General features: G+C 37.4%; 1 protein-coding gene across 5 annotated transcripts in view; it reads right to left on the minus strand.

Moving 5' to 3' along the window:
- The window catches only part of CDKL4 (cyclin dependent kinase like 4), an 80,630-nt gene that overhangs the window by 28,966 nt on the left and 24,820 nt on the right, over positions 1-26,844 (minus strand). For all 5 annotated transcript variants that reach the window (XM_077134046.1, XM_077134045.1, XM_077134043.1 and 2 more), the window contains 2 exons: positions 25,130-25,251; positions 7,166-7,238 (listed from right to left, as the gene is read on the minus strand). In XM_077134046.1, the coding sequence (XP_076990161.1) occupies positions 7,166-7,238; positions 25,130-25,251 (195 nt within the window). The remainder of the gene's footprint in view (positions 1-7,165; positions 7,239-25,129; positions 25,252-26,844) is intronic.

The following is a 26,844-nucleotide window of genomic DNA, read 5'->3' on the forward strand; positions in this document are numbered from 1 at the left end:
ATCATTGTATACTCTAGGCATTCCTAGATGATACCATCTCAGTCTTTATCATCTATCTTTCCTTCGAATTCATTTGTGCCCCTCTATCAGTCTAGAAATGCAAATTCTTGAGTCTGCCATTTTCTTATACACATTCTGTGATTAAGCATGTAATTAATCTGTGCACGTTCGACAATTAAATCACCTCTAATTACATCATCTGGAGTCACAGTGCTCATTATTCTAAACCCTACTCATCTTTTCTCTAATAAAACTAGACCCAGACCTACTTAATCATAAACTCTGGGGGATGGGACTGAGCAAGTTGCTTTAATAAATTCTCAGGGAATTCTCATGCATGCTTAATGTTTGGGAACTACGGGTCTAAAAATTAATGGTATGAGAGCAATTAGGCAAGAAAAATAAATTAAAGGCATCCAAATTGGAAAGAAAGAAGTAAAATTTTCACTTTTTGCAGATGCTGTAACTGAGAAATCAGGATTTAAGGGATGATTTTGATTACTGCATCATTATATAAATATTTCTTTTTTGCTTTCTGGCATATTGGAGTAGACAAAGGGAAATACCTGAAATCTCTGAATTGTAATTCAGCTGCCTTGATTTCTGATAATGATTATATAGCCCTTGTCTTCTGCCTCTGTGACTGTAAAAACCCTGTGAATAACCTTCATTTGTACTCAGTTATCCAGTTTTTCAACTTTAGAGACTTGTAATCACTAAAGATAGCTCCTAATATTTATTAATGAAAGGTCTTGGGTCAGCCAAGAACTAACCCATCCTAAATTTAAAGTTATCTGGATGACCAAGACTGGATCTAACCAAAGTGGGCCCGTCCGACATGCATAGTTGCTTAGACATTAACCTACAAGTCACCTAGACCTCATTCTGCCATTTTGTTACATACATTCTGTGACTAAGCATGTAATCAATCTGCACATGCCCAATAATTAAATCACCTCTAATTACATCATCTGGGGTCACTGAGCTCATTATTCTAAACCCTGCCCATCTTTTTCTCTAATAAAACTATCAGAATTACTGGAGTTTGGGGAGATAGATTTGGGGCCACTAGGCCATCTACTCTCCTATTACATACCTAGTAATAGACTCTTTCTCTCTTTGAAACCCAGTCTCAGGAATTGGTTACTAAGCGTGTTGAGCTAAAGAATCTACGGCCTTAGTCTGGTAATAATGACATGATTCTATATGTAGAAAATACTGAAAAATCTACAGCAAAGTTATTAGAGCTAATAAACAAGTTCAGCAAAGTCAGCAGATACAAGACCAAGAAGTAAAAATCAGTATTATTTATAATACACTAGTAATGAGCAACCCGAGGAGGAAATCAAGAAAAAAATTCCATTTACAATAACAACTAAAAGAATAAAAATTTAGGAATAAATTTAACCAAGGACAGAAAAGACCTATCTATACACAAAAAACTACAAAACATTAATAAACGAAATCAAGGAAGACCTAAATAAATGGAAGGGCATACTATGTTCATGGATTAGAAGAGAAACTATAGTTAAGATGTCAATTCTACCCAAATTGATTTATAGATTCAATGCAATACCTATTAAAATCCCAACAACTTAGTTTACAGAAATAGAAAAAGCAATAATCAAATTTATCTGGAAGAGCAAGTTGCCCTGAATAGCTAAAATCATCTTAAGAAAAGTGAAGCTGGATTACGTAGATAGCTTAAATGAACACCATAAGTACATGGAACCTTGAGTAGGGCATGAGATTTTGTTGGTTTACCCAGAGTGATGCCTCAATAAATCCCAGGGTGATTTGAACTGTGAATAAAAAAGTATCTGCAAAGTCCCTTTCGGGGAATGGTGAGAAAGGGGGAAAATTCAACTTGTGATATTCTCACAAGCAGTGCCATCAACCAAAGTTGTAGGCTGAGCCCCCAATCTTGGGGTTTGTTCATATGAAAGTTAACCCCACAAAAGATAGGTCAAGCCTACTTAAAATTAGGCCTAAGAGTCACCCCCAAGAGAACCTCTTTTGTTGCTCAGATGTGGCCTCTCTCTCCAGCCAACACAACAAGAAACTCACCACCCTCCCCCGTCTACGTGGGACATGACTCCCAGGGGTGTGAACATTCCTGGCAATGTGGGACAGAAATCCTAGAATGAGCTGAGACTCAGCATCAAGGGATTGAGAAAGCCTTCTCTACCAAAAGGGGGAAGAGTGAAATGAGACAAAATAAAGTGTCAATGGCTGAGAGATTCCCAAACAGAGTCGAGAGGTTATCCTAGAGGTTATTCTTACACATTAAATAGATATCACCTTGTTAGTCAAGATGTAATAGAGAGGCTGGAGGGAACTGCCTGAAAATGTAGAGCTGTGTTTCAGTAGCCATGTCTCTTGAAGATGATTGTATGATACAGCTTTCACAATATGACTATGTGACTGTGAAAACCTTGTATCTGAGGCTCCTTTTATCTATCTTATCAACAGACGAGTAAAACATTTGGAATAAAAATGAATAATAGGGGGAACAAATGCTAAAATAAATTTAGATTGAAATGTTAGTGATCACTGAAAGGGAGGGGTAAGGGGTATGGTATGTATGAATTTTTTTCTGTTTTCTTTTTATTTCTTTTTCTGAATAGATGCAAATGTTCCAAGAAATGATCATGATGATGAATATGCAACTACGTGATGATATTGTGAATTACTGATTATATATGCAGAACGGAATGATCAAAAGTTAAGAATGTTTGCGTGTTTGGTGTTATTTTGGTATTTAAAAAAAATTTTTAAATTAATTAAAAAAAAAAGTGAAGTTGGAAGTCTCATACTACCTGACTTTAAAGTCTATTACATCAGGAATTCTTGACATTCTTGCAAGCATTGGGGACTATCAATTTAATAGGCCAAGCCCTACGAAACTTACTCTTGCAGAGGAGAAGTTAAGCCTACTTATATAATCATGCCTAAAAGTCACTTCCCAAAGAACCTCTTTTGTTTCTCCGATGGGGCCTCTCTAAGCTAACACAGCAGCTAAACTCACTGCCCTCCCCCGCTACGTATGACATGACTTCCAGGGGTGTAAATCTCTTGTAATGTGGGATATGACTCCTGTGGATGAGCCCAGCATGGTGGGATTGAGATAGTCTTCTTGACCAAAAGGGAGACAAGAAACGAAACAAAATTAAGTTTTGGTGGCTGAGAGATTAAAAAAAGAAAAGTTGAGAGGTCATTCTGGAGATTATTCTTTATGCATTATATAGATATCTCTTTTAGTTTTTAGTGTATTAGAATAGCTAGAAGGAAATATTTGAAACTGTAGAACTGTAATCCGGGAGCCTTGATTCTTAAAGATGACTATATAATGATACAGCTTTTATGGTGGGACCATGTGATGGTGAGAACCTTGTGATTGACACTCCTTTTATCCAGTGTGTGGACAGATGAGTAAGGGAATAAGGCAAGAAATAAATAAATAAAAGGTGAGGGGATAAGAGGTATAGGGTGTTCTAGGTGTTCTTTTTATTTCAATTTTAATTTTAATTCTTATTTTTATTTTTTTTGGAGCAATGAAAATATTCAAAAATTAATACAAGTATATACAATTATATACTATATAATTGACTTTACACTTTGGATGATTATATGGTATGTGAACATATTTCGAAAAAATTGCATTAATAAAGCATATTATGGGTGCACGGGTTGTCAAATGGTAGAATGCTCATCTTCCATGTGGAAGACCCAGGTTTAGCTCCCAGACCATACACCCTGCCACCCACCCCTCGCTCCAAAAAAAGCGTATTACAAAGCTGCAGCAGTCAAAACAGTATGGTATTGGCATAAAGATTTATATACTGACCAATGGAATCAAACTGAGTGCTCAGAAATAGACCCTCTCATATACAGATAATTGATTCCTGATAAGGTGGCCAAGTCCACTCAACCGGAATGGAACAGCCTCTTCAAAAAATGGTGCTTGGAGAACTGGACATTCATATCCAAAGAATGAAAGAGGACACCGAGCTCACACCATATACAAAAATTAACTCAAAATGGATCAAAGATCTAAATATTAGAGATAAGACCATACAACTCCTAGAAGAAAATATAGGGAAATATCTTAAAGATTTTGTGGTAGGACTTATATCCAAAGTGCAAGCAATGAAAGAAGAAATAGATAAATGGGTTATCTTCAAAACTGAATACTTTTTGTGTGTCAAAGGACTTTGGTAGGAAAGTAAAAAGGCAGCCTTCTCAATGGGAGACAACATTTGGAAACCACATATCTGTAAGAGTTTTTTAATATTCAGAATAAAGAGATTCTACAACTCAACAACAAAAAGACAAACAACTCAATTAAAAGATGGGCAAGACATAGACAGACACTTTTCCATAGAAGAAATACGAATGGCCCCAAAGCATATGAAAAGATGCTCAACTTCACTAGCATTAGGGAAATGCAAATCAAATCCACAATGAGATACCATTTCACACCAACTAGAATAGCTATTATCAAAAAACCCCAGAAAACTACAAGTGCGGAGGGAATGTGGAGAAATAGGAACACTTATTCACTGTTGTCAGAAATGCAGAATGGTGCAGCCACTCTGGAACGCAGTGTGGCAGTTCCTCAGAAAGCTAACTATACAACTGCCACATGATCCAGAAATTTCATTACTAGGTATATACTTGGAAGAACTGAAAGCAGGTACATGAACAGACATCTGCACACTGATGTTTACAGTGGCATTATCCGTGACTACCAATAGATGGAACCATCCAAATGTCCATCAGCTGACAAGAGGATAAATAAATTGGTGTGTATATATATATATGATGGAATACTATGCAGATTTAAAATGGAATGCAGTCATGATACATGTAACAACATGGATGAATCTTGAGGACATTATGTTGAGTGAATTATGCCAGAAATAAAAGGACAAATACTGTATAGTCTCACTAATGAGAACTAACATAATGAGCATATTCAGAGTTAAATTTGAGAACACAGGTTATCAAGAGACAGAAGGAGGTAGAGATTTGGCATTTAATGCTTAAGGAGTACAAAATATTTAACAAGATTGATTGTAAAGGTTCAGAAATGGGCTGCACAATACTGTGTGATAGGAGCCCAGTACTGTAAGTATAATGAACAAAGCTGAGAGTGAATATGATTTCAAGAGATATTTGCTAGGGGTATTTATGGCCCCAAAAGGAAAAATAAAGGATAAAACTGGGACTGTAGAACATTGCAAAACCTAGAGTGAACAATTATGGTGGTTAATTGAACATATATAAGAAAGCTTTTATACAAATGTGAACAGATGTATGTCACATTTACAAAGGGTTAAAAATTGGATGGAATATGGAAAAAATAAAGTTAATGCAAACTAGGGTCTACAGTTAACAATAATACTCTCTCACTAACTATAACAAAGGCAATATACCAAAGCTAAATGTCAATAAGAGGGGGTATAAGGGAGGGGTATGGGCTTTTATTCTTCTTCTTTCTTATCAGAAGAAATGGAAATGTTCTCATATAGACTGTGGTGGTGAATGCATAACTATATGATTATAACAGGAGCCACTGATTATACACATTGGATGGAATGTGTGGTGCATGAATAAAATATTAAAAAAAAAATAACAGAAAACTCCAAGGGCTGGAGAAGATGTGGAAAGGGGGTATAACTACTCACTACTGGTAGGGAAGTAGAACTGTTCAGCCCTTCTAGAGGGTAATGTGGCAGTTCCACAGGAAGCTAAATATAGGGTTGCCATATGATCCTGCAATCCTGTTATTAACTATATACTCAGAAGAACTGAAAGCAGGAACACGAATAGACATTTGTACACCAATGTTTATGGCGGCAATATTCATAATTGATGGAATATTGGAAGCAGCCCAACAGTCCATGACTGATGAGCAGAAGGGCGAACTGTGGTATATACATACAATGGGATATTGTGTGCCTGCAGAAAAGAATGAAGTTGTGAGGCATGCAAACAGGGGTGAATTATCTTGAGGACATTATATTGAGTAAAATAAGCCAGAAACAAAAGGATAAATATTGCAAGGTCTCATTAATAGGAACTAACTACAATGAGTAAACTCAGAATTAAATTCAAGAGCACAGGTTATCAGGAGATAGAGAGTGGGGAGAAACTGAGCAATTGATGAATAAGGAGATAAATGTTCGATAAGGTTCATTTTGAAGATTCGGAAATGAATAGCATGATATTGTGTGATGGTAGCCCAACACTGTTTTAAGTGTAATTAACAAAGTCAAGTGTGAGTATGGTTGAAAGAGAAAGGCTATAGTTGTGTATATCACCAGAAGGAATGCTAGAGGATAAAAGCTGGGACTATATAACTTAGCTAAACCCAGAGTGGACAATGATGGTAGTTAATTGTATAAATATAAGGCAGTTTTTACATGTACTATAACTATGAACTAGTGCAAGGTGTTAATGACAGGGTGGCATATGGGAAAAACACAACAATGCAAACTAAGATTTGTAGTTAATGGTAACATTGTAATCTTCTTTCATTAATTGTAAGAAAGGCACTAAACCAAACGTAAATGTCAATAATGGGGGGAATATAAGTGGTATAGGATTTCTTTCCTTGGAAAAAAATGAGAATGTTCTCATATTGAATGTAGCAGTGAACGCACAACTATGTGATTATACCAAGAGTGATTAATTATACACTTAGGATGGATTATATGGTGTAAATAAAACTTTTGTTTTTTTTTAAATTAACGGCATGGAAATACTAAAAAAAAGAAAAAAGGCAGAGGAAAGAGGACTGTTATAGGATAAAAGAATTGAGACACAATAAAATAAAACCAACCCTGGTGGATTGTACTACTGATATTCTGAAAAATTACTTTAAGCACTTAACAACTTTTTAAGGGAATCATTAGTACTGTGGCAAAAGAAACATTAGGTTTATACAAAGTTTTAATTTATAAGGAATTAAGTAATCTGATTTCTAGAGAAATTGGAAAAGGGCCATGTTTTTTCCTCACATTCTATAACTTTCTTTAATTTTGCTCTTTTGGGTCTTATCTTTCCTTCAGTCTGTAGTTGGTTCAAAATGAACAGAGCTACTTAGAAGAAAGGAGCCATTGTGAAGAAATTAACAAATAGATTTAAAAATGTTACTTACATTATGTTTATGACAGAAATTAAGAGCTTGAAGCATTTGCCATAATACACTCTTGATTACGCCATCAGCAACTCTGGAGGAAAGGATAAGAAAAGGAAATGAAAACTACTGGGCTGGGGTTCCAGGAGCTAGGGCTGGGAGTGGTAGTGCAAAGGACATGACTTCATGACCAACGAGCATGGTGCAAAGGGTGTCCTGAAAAAATATTTAAAAAAAATTTTAATGAAAATTGCTTTTTTATTTCCTACTATAATTATATAACTGAAAATTTTTACATCTGTAAAAATGATCCATGCTTATCACAAAAATTCAAACAATATAGAAAAGTAAAGCAATAAAAAGTATCAACCCAAATCTTGCTACCACAAAATAACTGCTGCCCATTTTGGTGGCTTTCTCTCCGGCATTTCTATCTCTTTCTCTCTCTCTCTGCATTTACTTTTTTTTTTTTTTTTTTTTTTTTTTTAGGGAGGAAGGGAAGGAAAGACAGAGAGAAGGAAGGAAGGATGGAAGGAAGGAAGAAAGGGAAACATCTTTAAACATTTTCTTGTTTTTTATTATATTTTGTTTGTTTGTTTGTTTTTTACATGGGCTGGGGCCGGGAATCGAACCGAGGTCCTCCGGCATGGCAGGCAAGCACTCTTGCCCGCTGAGCCACCGCGGCCCACCCCTGCATTTACTTTTTTTATCTTATATATATATATATGTACACATATGTATATACATATATATGTATTTGGTATGTGTATGGCAGGATCGTATTTCATTATTTTTTCATGTGCGTATCCTGTTATTGCAGCACCATTTGCTGAATTTGTTTGTTTTCATTGGTTTCCTTCTTTCTCTGGGAAGTGCATGGGCTGGAAATTGAATCCGGGTTTCCCACCTGGCAGGTGAGAATTCTACCACTCAACTACCCTCACACCTCTTATATATATTTTAAATAAATTTTTTAACAAGGTACTTTTTGACATTTTACTAATTCTAGGTATATAATTGCCAAAGTTTCTGATCTGCATAAGATAGCCCACTTCAGCCCACTTCAACCAAGGTTATTCCACAGATTCAGAGCAAGGACACCTTATACTTGAAGTGTGAGCAGCTTTTTCTTAGCTATTTGAAAAAGCTTCCCCTATCCCCCCACATTATACATGATATGTGGGCCTTTAACAAATAAATCTATGTGTCCAATGACCCCAGATTAGAATTATTGCTTTTGGCAGTCAATATCAGAGAACTATCTGGGAACAGATCAGGTATTTAGTCACCACTAGGAGGTATCTGATCAAAGGGGTCACTGAAGTCATGTCTTATATGCCCAGATATCACAGAATAACCTCTATATATTTTATGGTTCTTGCTATCTATCATTTGCACTTAACAGAGACTGCATCTACTTTTGAAATTTAATTTTAAATAAGTGAATTCACACAGTTCACAATTTTAAAAGTATACAATGAAAGACTTCAATATCTGCCTCTCAGCTACCCACTTCATTCTCTGAAGTTCCTCCCACTCTTTCAGAAACAACGTATGCAGAGAGGTACAAACACTAATATGTACACTAATATGAGTGGCTGTAGGGATCTCAATGTATGGATGTATGATAGTTTACTTAATTAGCAATTATGTTGATCCAATTTGTGTTTCTATAAACAATACTGCAGTGAATATTTGTAATCATTCATCTTATTGCAGCTGCACAATTATTTTTTTAGGATAAGTTCTAGCAGTGGTATTTCCATTTTGATCCTACAGGGGTGAACTTTAAGCTGACCCAAAATCTATTTTGCAGGGAGAAGACTAGACTTCGATTCATCCAGTTCACACTGCCAGTGAATACTCAAGTGCGTGCTAGTGTTAGATTTTTTTTGTACACCTAGCAAACACGCATGGGCAAAAAGGAGGCCAGAAGGAATAAAAACCGCATGAGAAATGGGGAGACGGTCCCCAGGATGATTTCTTGTACACAGTGGGACACTTGAGAGGGATTTAAGTCAAAATTCCATTTGCCTCCTGACTCCCGAACCACAGTGGCTTTCAAGGTCACTAGTAATTGTCTTTACTTCAGAGCAATTGCCCAATAATTCTTGAAAGATTGGGTATTTCCCTTTTCCCAATACACAAAGTTCTGGTAAATTACCATAAGTCACTTTGGGGGAGGTTATGTGGAAGAACTAAGTGCGTGGTGATAGTGTAGGGCTGTTTCTGCAGCATAGCTGTCTCCCTTTATTCATGAGGCTTGAGTCTTTGAATTGATTTGGCTATTGTGGTTACTCAAGCCAGGCCTGTAGTTACCAGTTTATGTAGAACATACAGAATCTTCGTGATCTGCCCATCTATTTTGTTTCAGAGAACCTATGGTCAATCAGGCACCATCAAACATCAGATTGAACCATTATGATCACCCCTGTGGCCCTGCTACCCATGCCCACCATGCTCCTGGAAGTAGAGCTACTTAGCCTCAGCCACCCAGACATCCCATTATCTCCACTGAAGTCAGCAAGCCATAAAAGATACGCCCCCTGCATCATCTGGGAAATACCATTTCATTGCTGTTCAGGATGGTGGTGCTCCCCTTATCATGTATTTCTCAATATGTTCTCCTCCCTTCAACCCCACACCCATTTCCTATGGTAAGTTAACTGAGGAAGAAATTTAAGCTTCATTTACAGATGTGTATGATGTACAGCTGCCAGCTAGAAGTGGACTGCTGTAGTTTTATAAACCCATGTAATTGTTTTATAACACCGTAATCATTTATAATTATTTCTTTGTATATCTGCCTCTTCATTGGATCGTAAGCTTCTTGCAGACAGGATTATTCCATCATATAAACAAAGGAACTCCTTCCTGTTGATAGAAGTGAACATTCCTATCACATTCCCAATTAATTTACCTGCTGGCATTTGTGGAGCAGAAGAGGATCTTGGAGAATGAGAACAGATTTTAAATTTAAAATTTAATAAGATGATGTCAACTGGAGCTGCTCTAATGCATGCAGTCTCCTTACTGGCACAAATTCAAGAGTCTCAGTACTTGGATCTAACAAATGCTTTTTCCCTATCTAATAAGTAGAGAACACCAGAGGCTTTCATGTGGCAGGGAAAGCAGTATACCTTCACTGTCCTACTTCAGTGTATATCAACTCTTGTCCTTATGCTATAATGTAGTACTTGCATTCCTTGATCATCTCACCATCCCACAGGCCCATTACATTGATGATCTTATGCCTATACACCAATCATTTCTTCTAACTCTGTGAGTATTCCCTAATAAATAGTAGTCTAGTAGATCTGATATGTGTTGTCTGGTTATTTACCTCTGTTTGCTATTCACCGTGGCTATTATTTAACTAGGATTCAGGAAGGGAGTGAAAGAAAATGCATGTTTTTAATTAATCATTGCTATCCGGAGCACATAGCATGTCATTAAAATGAGCGCCAGATCTGCACTGTTGTTATTTGCATTTCCGTATATATATATATATCCAAATCTTTGGGATGATGGAGAGCACATCTATAGACTGGCATTGCTAAATAATCCTGTAAAACTTAAAGAGTGAAAAGGAGGATATTTCAGAAATCCCTGGGATTGCTAAATACATATTGAACATAGGAGTTGCCTGAACATACCTTGTTCTTTCACAGTCCTTTTTTATATGTTGTTCCTACTGAATGGAATGTATTCTTACAAGACTGTTTATCTGAGCAACCCTTTTCAAAGCCTCAGCCTAAATGACAATCCCCCTTCAGAATCTTCCCTGATTCCCCAGGGCCAATAGGTGTTGGAGCTGCTTCTCTTCTACATTTTCTGCATCAACATTTAAATTTATAATTGCAACGCTGTTTATGTGTCTTCCTTGGATTTTAAGCTTCTTGTGAGTTTGTATCTTTGTATCCTCTGCACCATTTTTATGGTATTTAAAAAAATAATAGAATATGTTTTGACTGAAGTGAATGAAAGAATGTTGGGCATTGAGGAAACTCTTATGATGAATGAGGTATGAATTCTTCCCTCAAGAAATTTATAGTCTAGTAAGGGAGAAAGTTTCCACATCAAAACATAATAATAAGGTAGTAAACGCCAAGTTCCATGACAGTGTAAAAACAAAATTCTTAGAGGGGCAGAGGAAAGCAATTTCATTTGGACGGAGGAATTTCAGAGATAATAACAATATTAAGGACTTCACATTTTAAAGATTATAACAGAGGGACAGCGGAAAAGGCTAGAACATTGTAGTTAAGGGATGAACAGGAATTAGGTCCTAAAGACAGGAAGGCTTAGGGGTGGATAGTGAAGACAAAGATGTTTAATTAAAATGGTATACAGACTAGGTTTTAATTTCAGGGCCTTGAACAATACTTGAATACTAGGTATAGATTGCGAACTTAATGAAAATGTATGTTAATTTATAAATCAACTTATAGGATTGATTGGATCTCTAACGTTTGCCTCTAAGACAATGTACGAAGCTTATTTAGCTCATAATAAAGTTAAGCTGAATTGAGATTCAATAATTTTTGCTTTTTTAAAATTAATTTTTAGGTTGAAAGTAATGTATGTGGTGGGAAAAAAAGGGCAGTGCAATGGTGGCCCAGTGGCAAGAATTCTTGCCTGCTGAGCTGGAAATCTGGGTTTGATTCTGGGAGCCTGCCCATGCAAAAAAAAGAAAAAAGAAAAAAGAAAAATGTGATGTATGTGCATTTACTAGAATAATGTGAAAATTCAAAAAAGGAAAATGTAAAAAAGATCGGCCACAATCCAATAATCATTGTTAGTGTTTTGGTGTATAGCTTTCGAAACTATTTTTGAAGCACATATCTGTCTATCTGTTCAACCACCTACTTAATCTATATTATTTTTTCAAAATAAATTTTCAATTACACTGAGCATACTTTATAATCTCATGAACATTTCCCTAGGACATTAACTCTTCTTTTACAGCATACTTTTTTAAAGGGCTGGATGCAAGTTGTTCCGTTGTATATCTCTACCAAAATGTATTTAACTAACTCTTTCCTATTAGGCAATTAAATCACTTTTGTTACAAACAGTGATGTGGTAAACACGTGTATACATAATTTCTCGCAACTGATTATTTCCTTACTACAATTTTCTCTAAATGGAACTTCTCCATTAAACAAGGCAAAAAGTTTAAAAGTCATACACATCACCAAACTTCTGTCCTAATTATACTCTCTCTAGCTGCGAAGTGGAGTGCCTGAATGTCTCATAGTTAGCAATACTGGGTATCTTAAGTTGTGAAAAACCTGTCAGTTTGACAGGTGAGAAATGGTACCTTAAATTACAGTTTTTGAATTTCTTTGATTAATAAGGAGGATAAATAGGCTTTCAAAGATCTATCAGTCATTTTGCTTCCCTTTTTAAAAATCATTTGCTTTTCCATGTTCATTGGAACGCAAACTCTGGAGGGCAGAATTTTTGCATGTATCTTGTTCAGCATTGTAACAGTACCTAGAGTAGTATGGCTGGCATATCATACGAGCTCACTAAATATATATGTATTTAATAAATACATTGTCTAAATGGGTGTATTTAAAAAAATGATTTGTAAAATATGTATGTGTAGATATCAGCTTATACAAATCCTTGATCTGACAATATTTTACCCAATTTTCCATTTCTTTTTTGTTTTATGGTACTTTTTGTCAAAGGGAATCTCTAATGCTTGTAAATAGCTTAATCTGTACAGTTTCCTTCCTTTGCTTTTACACTTAGAAAAGCCTGTCTCACTAAGATTGTATTATGATTCACCTCTGCTTTCTTCTAGTAATGCTATAGTGCACAAAAGTGCTAAATAAATGTCAGCAATTCTTATGTCTATCGAAGAATAAACATGCCCTTCTTTCCTGATTTCTACTGCCACCTTGTTAGCATGCTATAAAATTTTTATGTAGACTTGCAGTTGCTCCTGGACTTCTCAACTATTTCACTGGTCTGTGTGTATATTTTTGTGTCATTACCAAAATGCTTTAATTACTGTAGTTTTCCAATGCAATTTAATATTTGGCAGTTACAGTTTCCTCTTTTCTTGTTTTAAAAAAATTTTTGATTGTGTCTAAATTTTTAAAGATTCAAAAAAATCCCACTGGTTTTCTGATTAGAATTTTGTGCAATATAGTTGGGGAGGTGGCATCTTCATGTTACTACTGAATATTTCCATCCAGAAACTGCTCATTTAAGCAAAACCTTTTATGTACCTCAGTCAAGTTTTGTATTTTTTTTTTTTTAACATGGGCAGGCACCGGGAATTGAACTCGGGTCCTCCGGCATCAAGCATTCCTGCCTGCTGAGCCACCATGGACCGCCCAAGTTTTGTGATTTTTTATTTATTTATTTTTAATTTATTTTATTTTTTTTATTAACGGAAAGAAAAAAAAAAGAAATTAACACAACATTTAGAAATCATACCATTCTACATATGCACTCAGTAATTCTTAACATCATCACATAGATGCATGATCATCGTTTCTTAGTACATTTGTATCGGTTTAGAGGAACTAGCAACACAACAGAAAAAGATATAAAATGTTAATATAGAGAAAAGAAATGAGTAGTAATAATAGTAAAAAAAAAAACCCTATAACTCAGATGCAGCTTCATTCAGTGTTTTAACAAGATTACTTTACACTTAGGTATTATTGTGCTGTCCATTTTTGAGTTTTTGTATCTAGTCCTGTTGCACAGTCTGTATCCCTTCAGCTTCAATTACCCATTATCTTACCCTGTTTCTAACTCCTGCTGGACTCTGTTACCAATGACATATTTCAGGTTTATTCTCGAATGTCCGTTCACATCAGTGGGACCATACAGTATTTGTCCTTTAGTTTTTGGCTGGACTCACTCAGCATAATATTCTCTAGGTCCATCCATGTTATTACATGCTTCATAAGATTATCTTGTCTTAAAGCTGCATAATATTCCATCGTATGTATATACCACAGTTTGTTTAGCCATTCTTCTGTTGATGGACATTTTGGCTGTTTCCATCTCTTTGCAATTGTAAATAACGCTGCTATAAACATTGGTGTGCAAATGTCCGTTTGTGTCTTTGCCCTTAAGTCCTTTGAGTAGATACCCAGCAATGGTATTGCTGGGTCGTATGGCAATTCTATATTCAGCTTTTTGAGGAACCACCAAACTGCCTTCCACAGTGGTTGCACCATTTGACATTCCCACCAAGAGTGGATAAGTGTGCCTCTTTCTCCACATCCTCTCCAGCACTTGTCAATGGCCATTGTTGATAATGGCCATTCTGGTGGGTGTGACATGATATCTCATTGTGGTTTTGATTTGCATTTCTCTAATGGCCAGGGACATTGAGCATCTCTTCATGTGCCTCTTGGCCATCCGTATTTCCTCTTCTGGTAGGTGTCTGTTCAAGTCTTTTTCCCATTTTGTAATTGGGTTGGCTGTCTTTTTGTTGTTGAGTTGAACAATCTCTTTATAAATTGTGGATACTAGACCTTTATCTGATATGTCATTTCCAAATATTATCTCCCATTGTGTAGGCTGTCTTTCTACTTTCTTGATGAAGTTCTTTGATGCACAAAAGTGTTTAATTTTGAGGAGCTCCCATTTCTTTCTTTCTTTCTTCAGTGCTCTTGCTTTAGGTTTAAGGTCCATAAAACCACCTCCAGTTGTAAGCTTCATAAGATATCTCCCTACATTTTCCTCTAACTGTTTTATGGTCTTAGACCTAATGTTTAGATCTTTGATCCATTTTGAGTTAACTTTTGTATAAGGTGTGAGATGCGGGTCTTCTTTCATTCTTTTACATATGGATATCCAGTTCTCTAGGCACCATTTATTGAAGAGACTGTTCTGTCCCAGGTGAGTTGGCTTGACTGCCTTATCAAAGATGAAATGTCCATAGATGAGAGGGTCTATATCTGAGCACTCTATTCGATTCCATTGGTCGATATATCTATCTTTATGCCAATACCATGCTGTTTTGACCACTGTGGCTTCATAATATGCCTTAAAGTCCGGCATCGCGAGACCTCCAGCTTCGTTTTTTTTCCTCAAGATGTTTTTAGCAATTCGGGGGATCCTGCCCTTCCAGATAAATTTGCTTATTGGTTTTTCTATTTCTGAAAAATAAGTTGTTGGGATTTTGATTGGTATTGCATTGAATCTGTAGATCAGTTTAGGTAGGATTGACATCTTAATTATATTTAGTCTTCCAATCAATGAACACGGTATGCCCTTCCATCTATTTAGGTCTTCTGTGATTTCTTTTAGCAGTTTTTTGTAGTTTTCTTTATATAGGTTTTTTGTCTCTTTGGTTAAATTTATTCCTAGGTATTTTATTCTTTTAGTTGCAATTGTAAATGGGATTCGTTTCTTGATTTCCCCCTCAGCTTGTTCATTACTAGTGTATAGAAATGCTACAGATTTTTGAATGTTGATCTTGTAGCCTGCTACTTTGCTGTACTCATTTATTAGCTCTAGTAGTTTTGTTGTGGATTTTTTCCGGGTTTTTGACGTATAGTATCATATCGTCTGCAAACAGTGATAGTTTTACTTCTTCCAATTTTGATGCCTTGTATTTCTTTTTCTTGTCTAATTGCTTTGGCTAGAACTTCTAACACAATGTTGAATAATAGTGGTGATAGTGGACATCCTTGTCTTGTTCCTGATCTTAGGGGGAAAGTTTTCAATTTTTCCCCATTGAGGATGATATTAGCTGTGGGTTTTTCATATATTCCCTCTATCATTTTAAGGAAGTTCCCTTGTATTCCTATCTTTTGAAGTGTTTTCAACAGGAAAGGATGTTGAATCTTGTCAAATGCCTTCTCTGCATCAATTGAGATGATCATGTGATTTTTCTGCTTTGATTTGTTGATGTGGTGTATTACATTAATTGATTTTCTTATGTTGAACCATCCTTGCATACCTGGGATGAATCCTACTTGGTCATGATGTATAATTCTTTTAATGTGTTGTTGGATACGATTTGCTAGAATTTTATTGAGGATTTTTGCATCTATATTCATTAGAGAGATTGGTCTGTAGTTTTCTTTTTTTGTAATATCTTTGCCTGGTTTTGGTATGAGGGTGATGTTGGCTTCATAGAATGAATTAGGTAGTTTTCCCTCCACTTCGATTATTTTGAAGAGTTTCAGGAGAGTTGGTACTAATTCTTTCTGGAATGTTTGATAGAATTCACATGTGAAGCCATCTGGTCCTGGACTTTTCTTTTTAGGGAGCTTTTGAATGACTAATTCAATCTCTTTACTTGTGATTGGTTTGTTGAGGTCATCTATTTCTTCTTGAGTCAAAGTTGGTTGTTCATGTCTTTCTAGAAACCCGTCCATTTCATCTAAATTGTCGTATTTATTAGCGTAAAGTTGTTCATAGTATCCTATTATTACTTCCTTTATTTCTGTGAGGTCAGTAGTTATGTTTCCTCTTCCATTTCTGATCTTATTTATTTGCATCCTCTCTCTTCTTCTTTTTGTCAATCTTGCTAAGGGCCCATCAATCTTATTGATTTTCTCATAGAAACAACTTCTAGTCTTATTGATTTTCTTTATTCTTTTCATGTTTTCAATTTCATTTATTTCTGCTCTAATCTTTGTTATTTCTTTCCTTTTGCTTGCTTTGGGATTAGTTTGCTGTTCTTTCTCCAGTTCTTCCAAGTGGACAGTTAATTCCCGAATTTTTGTCCTTTCTTCTTTTCTGATATAGGCATTTAGGGCAATAAATTTCCCTCTTAGCACTGCCTTTGCTGAGTTCCATAAGTTTTGATATGTTGTGTTTTCATTTTCATTCGCCTCTAGGTATTTACTAATTTCTCTTGCAATTTATTCTTTGACCCACTTGTTGTTTAAGAGTGTGTTGTTGAGCCTCCATGTATTTGTGAATTTTCTGGCACTCCGCCTATTATTGATTTCCAACTTCATTCCTTTATGATCCGAGAAAGTGTTGTGTATGATTTCAATCTTTTTAAATTTGTTAAGACTTGCTTTGTGACCCAGCATATGGTCTATCTTTGAGAATGATCCATGAGCATTGAAAAAAAGGTGTATCCTGCTGTTGTGGGGTGTAATGTCCTATAAATGTCTGTTAAGTCTAGCTCATTTATAGTAATATTCAGATTCTCTATTTCTTTGTTGATCCTCTGTCTAGATGTTCTGTCCATTGAAGAGAGTGGTGAATTGAAGTCTCCAACTATTATGGTATATGTGTCTATTTCCCTTTTCAGTGTTTGCAGTGTATTCCTCACATATTTTGGGGCATTCTGGTTCGGTGCGTAAATATTTATGATTGTTATGTCTTCTTGTTTAATTGTTCCTTTTATTAGTAGATAGTGTCCTTCTTTGTCTCTTTTAACTGTTTTACATTTGAAGTCTAATTTGTTGGATATTAGTATAGCCACTCCTGCTCTTTTCTGGTTGTTATTTGCATGAAATATCTTTTCCCAACCTTTCACTTTCAACCTATGTTTATCTTTGGGTCTAAGATGTGTTTCCTGTAGACAGCATATAGAAGGATCTTGTTTTTTAATCCATTCTGCCAGTCTATGTCTTTTGATTGGGGAATTCAGTCCATTAACATTTAGAGTTATTACTGTTTGGATAATATTTTCCTCTACCATTTTGCCTTTTGTATTATATATATCATATCTGACTTTCCTTCTTTCTACACTCTTCTCCATGCCTCTCTCTTCTGTCCTTTTGTATCTGACTCTAGTGCTCCCTTTAGTATTTTTTGCAGAGCTGGTCTCTTGGTCACAAATTCTCTCAGTGACTTTTTGTCTGAGAATGTTTTAATTTCTCCCTCATTTTTGAAGGACAATTTTGCTGGATATAGAAGTCTTGGTTGGCAGTTTTTCTCTTTTAGTAACTTAAATATATCATTCCACTGTCTTCTAGCTTCCATGGTTTCTGCTGAGAAATCTACACATAGTCTTATTGGGTTTCCCTTGTATGTGATGGATTGCTTCTCTATCGCTGCTTTCAAGATCCTCTCTTTCTCTTTGACCTCTGACATTCTAACTAGTAAGTATCTTGGGGAACGCCTATTTGGGTCTAATTTCTTTGGAGTGCGCTGCACTTCTTGGATCTGTAATTTTAGGTCTTTAATAAGAGTTGGGAAATTTTCAGTGATAATTTCTTCCATTAGTTTTTCTCCTGCTTTTCCCTTCTCTTCTCCTTCTGAGACACCCACAACACGTATATTTGTGCGGTTCACATTGTCCTTGAGTTCCCTGATACCCTGTTCAAATTTTTCCATTCTTTTCCAGATAGTTTCTGTTTCTTTTTGGAATTCAGATGTTCCATCCTCCAAATCACTAATTCTATCTTCTGTCTCTTTAAATCTATCATTGTAGGTATCATTGTTTTTTCCATGTTTTCTACTTTATCCTTCACTTCCATAAGCTCTGTGATTTGTTTTTTCAGTTTTTCTATTTCTTCTTTTTGATCTGTCCATGTCTTCTTCATGTGCTCCCTCAATTTATTGATTTCGTTTTTGAAGAGGTTTTCCATTTCTGTTCGTATATTCAGCATTAGTTGTTTCAGCTCCTGTATCTCATTTGAACTATTGGTTTGTTGCTTTGAGTGGGCCATATTTTCAATTTTCTGAGCGTGATCCGTTATCTTCTGCTGGCGTCTGGGCATTTAGTCAGGTTTCCCTGGGTGTTGGACCCCACAGGTTGAAAGATTTTTCTGTGAAATCTCTGGGTTCTGTTTTTCTTATCCTGCCCAGTAGGTGGCGCTCGTGGCACACGTTTGTCTACGGGTTCCACCAGTGAAAGTTGCTGTGGGTCCTTTAACTCTGGAAAATTCTCGCCGTAGGGGAGGTTCGGCAGCCGAAGCGTCTTGGAAGAGTGCCAGCCGGCCCGGGGGTCCGAACGCGGGGAGGGCTGCCGGCCGCTGCAGCACGGGAGAGCGCCCGACCGAATTTCCTAGTCGGCCCGGGGAGCCAAGCGTGGCGGGAGGGCGCCAGCTGTCACAGCCCGGGAGAGTGCACTGTTCACAGCCGGACCGGGGAGTCACGTGTTTGGAAGGGACCCCCCGGTCACCGTTCTCCACAGTCTGGGGATTTCCGACCCAACTCTCTCAGTTGGTCCGGGGGGCCTCGCGTGGTGGGGGTGCCAGCCGCCATGGCCCAAGGGGACCGCCTGCCCAATTCTGCCAGCTGGCCTGGGAAGGAGGAAGGAAGGGACTCCGGCCGCTTGCCGTCCCGCCCGGGAAAGCCCGCACCCCTCGGTGATCTCACCGGAGCTGGGTCTCCCAGACAGTCAGCCGTTCCAGGATGGGGTACGCCGTCCCTTTGATTTCCGTCGTGGCTCCGGGAGCTGCTCTGTATTGTCTCCACTCCCCCAGTAGCTGTTCTGGAGGAGGAAAGGTGAGGGTGGCAAGGCTGTCGAGGCCGGTGGCGGAGGAGCCGGTGAAGAAGGAAGAGGGCACGGTGGTGGTTGGAGAGCCGCCGGAGGAGGGGAGAGGAGGGCGGGTGGGTTGGCTGCTGCGGGGCGTGGGCGCCGTGCGCCGGGCCGGCGGACAAAGAGAGTTTTGTAATTTTTAATGTACATTTTGAACAACTTTTTAATCTTAATTCCTAAACTTTTTGTTGTTGTTAGTATCTGAATGGGATCCTTCATTAGATTTTCTAAATTCTTGGTCGATATAAGAGCTGTTAAAGTCCTTTTGGGGGACTGGGGAGAAGGAGGAAATGTTCAACTTGCCCATTTGGAGAATTTCTGATATTCTCACAAGCAGTAGGAACAACCAAATCAATAGGCCAAACCCTTGATCTCAGGGTTCGTCGCTATGGAACTTACTCCTGCAAAGGACAGGTTAAGCCTACTTAAAATTTGGCCTAAGAGCCATCCCCAGAGAACCTCTTTTGTTGCTCAGATGTGGCCTCTCTCTCTCTTTAAGCCAACTTGGCGGGTGAACTCACTGCCCTACCCACTAAGTGGGACATGACTCTCAGGGGTGTAAATCTCCCTGGCAATGTGGGACAGAAATCCCACATGATTCTGTGGGATGAGTTGGGACCTGGCATCAAGGGATTGAGAAAGCCTTCTTGACAAAAAGGGGAAGAGAAAAATAAAGCTTCAGTGGCTGAGAGATTTCAAACAGAGTTGAGAGGTTATCCTGGAGGTTATTCTTACGCATTATATAGATATCCCTTTTCATTTTATGGTGTATTGGAGAGGCTGGAAGGAAGTACCTGAAACCATGAGCTGTGTTCCAGTAGCCTTGATTCTTAAAGGTGACTGTATAAAGATATAACTTTTACAATGTGACTGTGTGATTGTGAAAACCTTGTGCTTGATGCTCCTTTTATTCAGGCTATGGACAGATGAGTAAAAAAATATGGATAAAAAATAAATACATAATAGGGGGACAAAAGGTAAAATAAATTGGGTAGATGAGGGAAGGGTAAGGGGTATTGTATGTATGAGTTTTTTCTTTTTCTTTTTCTGGACTGATGCAAATGTTTGAAAAATGATCACGGGGATGAATATACAACTATGTGATGATAATGTGAGCTACTGATTGTATACCATATACAGAATATATATGTGTGAAGCTTTCTCAATAAAAACATTAAATATATATAAGAGCTGTTGATTTTTTTTTTAATTTTTTTTATTCATCAGAAAAAAGAAAAGAAATTAACACAACATTTAGAAATCATTCCATTCTACAAATGCACTCAGTAATTCTTAGTATCATCACATAGATGTATGATCATCATTTCTTCGTACATTTGCATCGATTTAGGAAAAGAACTAGCAAAACAGCAGAAAAAGATATAGAATGTTAATATAGAGAAGAGAATTAAAATAATAATACTAATAATATATATATATAAATATATAAAAAGGAAAAAGAAAAAAAAAAAAACAAAAGATACAAACACACAAACAAACAAAAAACCATATTTCAGGTGCAGCTTCATTCAGTGTTCCAACCTAGTTATATTACACTTAGGTATTATTGTGCTGTCCATTTTTGAGTTTTTGTATCTAGTCCTGTTGCACAGTCTGTATCCCTTCAGCTCCAATTACCCATTATCTTACCCTGTTTCTAACTCCTGCTGGTCTCTGTTACCAATGATATATTCCAAGCTGATTCTCGAATGTCGGTTCACATCAGTGGGACCTTACAGTATTTGTCCTTTAGTTTTGGGCTAGACTCACTCAGCATAATGTTCTCTAGGTCCATCCATGTTATTACATGCTTCATAAGTTTAGTCTGTCTTAAAGCTGCATAATATTCCATCGTAGGTATACGCCACAGTTTGTTTAGCCACTCGTCTGTTGATGAACATTTTGGCTGTTTCCATCTCTTTGCAATTGTAGATAAAGCTGCTATAAACACGGGTGTGCAAATGTCCGTCTGTGTCTTTGCCCTTAAGTCCTTTGAGTAGATACCTAGCAGTGGTATTGCTGGGTCGTAATCCATTCTGCCATTCTATGTCTTTTGATTGGGAAATTCAGTCCATTAACTTTTAGTATTATTACTGTTTGGATAATATTTTCCTCTACCATTTTGGCTTTTGTATTATATATATCATATCTGATTTTCCTTCTTTCTACACTTTACTCCATACCTCTCTCTTCTGTCTTTTCGTATCTGACTCTAGTGCTCCCTTTAGTATTTCTTGCAGAGCTGGTCTCTTGGTCACAAATTCTCTCAGTGACTTTTTGTCTATAAATGCTTTAATTTCTCCTTCATTTTTGAAGGACAATTTTGCTGGATATAGGAGTCTTGGTTGGCAGTTTTTCTCTTTTAGTAATTTAAATATATCATCCCACTGTCTTCTAGCTTCCATGGTTTCTGCTGAGAAATCTACACATAGTCTTATTGGGTTTCCCTTGTATGTGACAGATTGTTTTTCTCTTGCTGCTTTCAAGATCCTCTCTTTCTCTTTGACCTCTGACATTCTAACTAGTAAGTGTCTTGGAGAACGCCTATTTGGGTCTATTCTCTTTGGGGTGCGCTGCACTTCTTGGATCTGCAAATTTAGGTCTTTCATAAGAGTTGGGAAATTTTCAGTGATAATTTCTTCCATTAGTTTTTCTCCTCCTTTTCCCTTCTCTTCTCCTTCTGGGACACCCACAACACGTATATTTGTGCGCTTCATATTGTTATTCAGTTCCCTGATCCCCTGCTCAAGTTTTTCCATTCTTTTCCCTACAGTTTCTGTTTCTTTTTGGAATTCAGATGTTCCATCCTCCAGTTCACTAATTGTAGCTTCTGTCTCTTTAGATCTACCATTGTAGGTATCCATTGTTTTTTCCATGTTTTCTTCTTTGTCCTTCACTCCCATAAGTTCTGTGATTTGTTTTTTCAGATTTTCTATTTCTTCTTTTTGTTCAGCCCATGTCTTCTTCATGTCCTCCCTCAATTTATTGATTTGGTTTTTGAAGAGTTTTTCCATTTCTGTTCGTATATTCAGCATTAGTTGTCTCAGCTCCTGTATCTCATTTGAACTATTGGTTTGTTCCTTTGACTGGGCCATATCTTCAATTTTCCGAGCGTCATCCATTATTTTCTGCTGGTGTCTGGGCATTTGATCAGATTTTCCTGGGTGTGGGACCCAGCTGGTTGAAAGCTTTTTCTGTGAAATCTCTGGGCTCTGTTTTTCTTTTCCTGCCCAGTAGGTGGCGCTCGTGGCACTCATCTCTCTGCACGGCAGTCCGCCGGGGAAACCGCGCGTGGAGGCGGGGGTCGCTGGCCGCCGCGGCTTGGGAGAGTGCCGGTCCTAATTGTCCAGCTGGCCCGAAACGCCAAGCGTGACGGGAGGGCCCCGCTATCCAACGTTCCCAGTCAGACAGGGGAGCCACGTGCGTGGCGGGGACCCCAGTCGCCAGCCACCCCGGCCGGGAAAACGCGCGCCCCTCGGGTATCTCACCGCAGCAGATTCTCCCTGCCTGTTCAGCTGTTCCAGAATGGGGTACGCTGTCTTTTTGGTCTCTGTCGTGACTCCGGGAGCTGTTTCGTATTGTTTCTGTTTCTTTAGTTGCTTTTCTGGAGGAGGAACTAAGACCCGCGCGTCTTACTAAGCCGCCATCTTCTCCGGAAGTAAGAGCTGTTGATTTTTTTGTGATTTTTATAGTGCTGTTGTGATTACTGTAGTGAATTCTATTAGTTTCACTTATACAAGATAATTTTCTTAGATTTTGTGGGAGAATAATAACAAAATGCAAATAATGAAAATTCTATCTCCTTTCCAAAATCTATATATTCTATTTGTTTTTCTTATTACATTACATTAGCTAGAACTCTCAGAACAATGTTACATTACAGTGATGACAACTGATGTCTTTGTCTTGTTTCTCACTTTAACAGAAACTGTTCAAGTATTTCACCATTGAGTAGAAAATCGGCTGTGATGTGAAGAGGGTTTTTCTTTTTATGGTAAGAAAGTTACAGTGATTTGGAGCTATGCAGTCCAGAAAAACATGTTCTTAAATTTAATCTATTTCTGTGCATATGAACTCATGTAAGCAGGACCTGTGGATGAGGTTACTTCAGTTAATGTGGCCCACTTCAGTCAGGATGGGTCTTAATTCTATTACTGGAGTTCTTTATAAGGAGAATGAAATTCACATACAAAGAAAAAGCCAGGGGAAGCAAGAAGGTGAAGGACAGTGGAGCCTGGAAAAGAAGGGAGAGGCCATCATGTGCAGTGCCACATGTCAGAAGCGCCAGGACCAAGTCTTCTTGGAGCGAGCACTGCCTTGATGAAGCCTTGATTTGGACTTGTTCTGAGCCTCTGAACCATGAACTAATAAATTTCCATTGCTCGAGCCAAACTACTGCATGCTATTTGCTTAAGCAGCCAAGAAAACTACAGCAAAAGTATTCTTCTAATCCTAGCCTACTAAGTGTTTTTTTTTATTTTCTAAATAATCAGGAAAGGTTGTGAATTTATGAAATGCCTTTCAAATTTCATCAATTATATGTATTTTTCCTCCTTTAACCTGTTAGAGAATTAAACAAATAGATTTCTTAATATTGAACTGTGGTTCACTGCTTGAATTCAGACAATCTAATCTATAATTTAGTCTTACTATGCATGGTAATTTATGTTTGCAGTACATTTATCTTCCTCATTATTTTTCCTCTAGTTTAATATTCCTTTCCCCTTTGGTGAGAATATGAAGAGACAGGCACCTTTAAGCACTGCTAGGGCACTGCGGAAATCCTTTTAAGAATTCCTCAGAAAGCTGAAAACAGAATTACATATAGGACTTGGCAATCCCATTTCTTGTCATATACCCAAAAGAATTCAAAGCAGAGATTTGATCAGGTATTTGTACACCAATGTTTATAGCAGTATTATCCACAATAACCAAAGACGGAAAGAAATCATGTATTCATTAACAGATAAATGGATAAATAAAATACGCTCTACACATACAATGGAATATTATTTGGAAGTAAAAGGAATGAAGTTCTGATACATGTAACAAAATGGATGAATCTTGAAAACAAGATTAAGTAAGTTGGACATAAAAAGACAAATAATGTAAGATTTCACTTAAACGAAACATTTAACATAGGCAAATTCATAGAGAGAAAGTAGATTAGAGGTTACCGGGGACTGTGGGAAGAAGAAATGGGGGAGTTATTGCTTAATGGGTACAGTTTCTACATAATGATGAAAAAGTGAGGTAACAGATATTGGTGATGGTGGCACAATGCTGTGAATATAATTACTACTACTGAATTGTACACTTGAAAGTGATTAAAATAGGAAATTCTGAGCTGTATATTTGTTACTACAATAAAAAGCTTAAAAAAAAATCTGCTCTATGAGTACCTCCTAACAGACACAGGAAAACGGTGGCCAGATGCATGCAGGGTAGAGAAGGAACGATACTAGGATTTGAAATTTTGTCATAGTTAATCCCATATATAATGAAACTGAAAACTGGCCATACAAGACTTCAGTTTCTAGATTACTTACCCATTTGGGTTTCTCTCCAGCTCATTTAGAAGTGTATGATCACAGTATTCAAAAACTAAATGCATTTTTCTTTTTCTCCTGAACACCTCAATGAGGTTCACAAGGTTTAGATGTTTTAATTGCTGCAAAGGAATTGAAATACAAAGTTAAGGGATCTATTTGTATTAATAGTTTCACCTCTTACAATTTTAAGGACTTAAGTCCTTGCTCATCATTTTCTATGCATACCTTGGGGAGAATTTCCACGTGTTTTATTTATTATAGATTCAGTTCTGTTCTTAGATTCTATCGTTTTCTCTTATGCTTTGATATTTTATAAGTTAAATCCTGTTTCCAAACTGAAGCACTTTCACTATACAGCTTCAGTTTAATATTGTAAAAAAAGGGTAAACCCTAAATAAGACAATCCATAACTAGAGTGACTGTCGAATTATCCACACTGGAACAGTGAATGTAACCTGGAACTATCCCAGACAAACAGGCACATATGGTCACCCTGACCGTGACTAGGGTGATACAGGGTACTTCTGAAGGGGGATATTAGCCAGAAGGGACCCTGGGATAACAGCTATAAGCCAGCACTGTCCTGGGCAAATCAGGATTGCTCCTACTTTTAACTCATTTTTCCCTTTATTTTTCCATGAGAGGAGTCAAATCAACTTTCCAAATTCTATGTCATTTACTCAGAAAGATAAATGAAAGAGAACACCATGTTTTGCATATAGTGGAAGTTCAATAAATTACAGCAGGCCCAGTACAGAGTGTTAGGTCCATGGCCTACATACATCCCTCCGTATTTACGTGTGGTCTGACCAAAATAATATAAGTCTGTGATTATATGCCTGCTGCTCAGCAGCTGGAGAAAAAGGGAATTCATTATACATTAAAAACATAAACACAGCACCAAGTAAATTTCCACATACTCCACTGTTTAAAAGAGTACAAAGGCAAACAGTGGAGGAAACACCTCAAACCAGTAAGCCAGTTGCCCTGTGCTGCAGTAAAATCATAGGACGTAAGTGAAACAGGACCCTCCTAGGGGATTAAGGGGTTCACTGATGCTATAGCTGGATGCAACATGAAAGGTGAACCCAAGCCTCCCACCTGTGGGTGTATCAGGAATTTATATCTCCTTTGCAAATGAAATTAACTTAGCAGCCCTGTTCCTCCAAACAAAAACAAAATAAAAACCAAACCAAAACCAAAACCCTGTGACTTTCATTAAAACACATGGTAAGGAAGCAAATAAAATTTAAATAACAGCAGAATATGAGGAATAGACTGATTGTGGAAGGAATATGCTCAGGGCATGCATGGGTACAACATACCAGAAGCAGGTGACATTCAGAGTCACCACCAGAGACCCAGCCGAATTGAAATCTGGCTACTTGTTTCCTGAAAGCTCATTCTCAGATTGGGATACTTGTAAACCAGGGGTTAATAATTGAGTATTAACTCTACTTGTAGACTTTGGTTGGGAGAAGGGGTAAAGTGCTATTTTTTTTTTTTTTTTTTTTAAAGGAAAGACAGAGAGAAGGAAGGAAGGATAGAAGGAAGGAAGGAAGGAAGAAAGGGAAACATTTTTAAACATTTTCTTGTTTTATTGTATTCTGTTTCTCCGTTTTTGTTACATGGGCTGGGGCCGGGAATCGAACCGAGGTCCTCCGGCATAGCAGGCAAGCACTTTGCCCGCTGAGCCACCGCGGCCCGCCTAA

The sequence above is a fragment of the Tamandua tetradactyla genome, chromosome 17 (assembly GCF_023851605.1).
Source record: "Tamandua tetradactyla isolate mTamTet1 chromosome 17, mTamTet1.pri, whole genome shotgun sequence".
Taxonomy (NCBI): domain Eukaryota; kingdom Metazoa; phylum Chordata; class Mammalia; order Pilosa; family Myrmecophagidae; genus Tamandua; species Tamandua tetradactyla.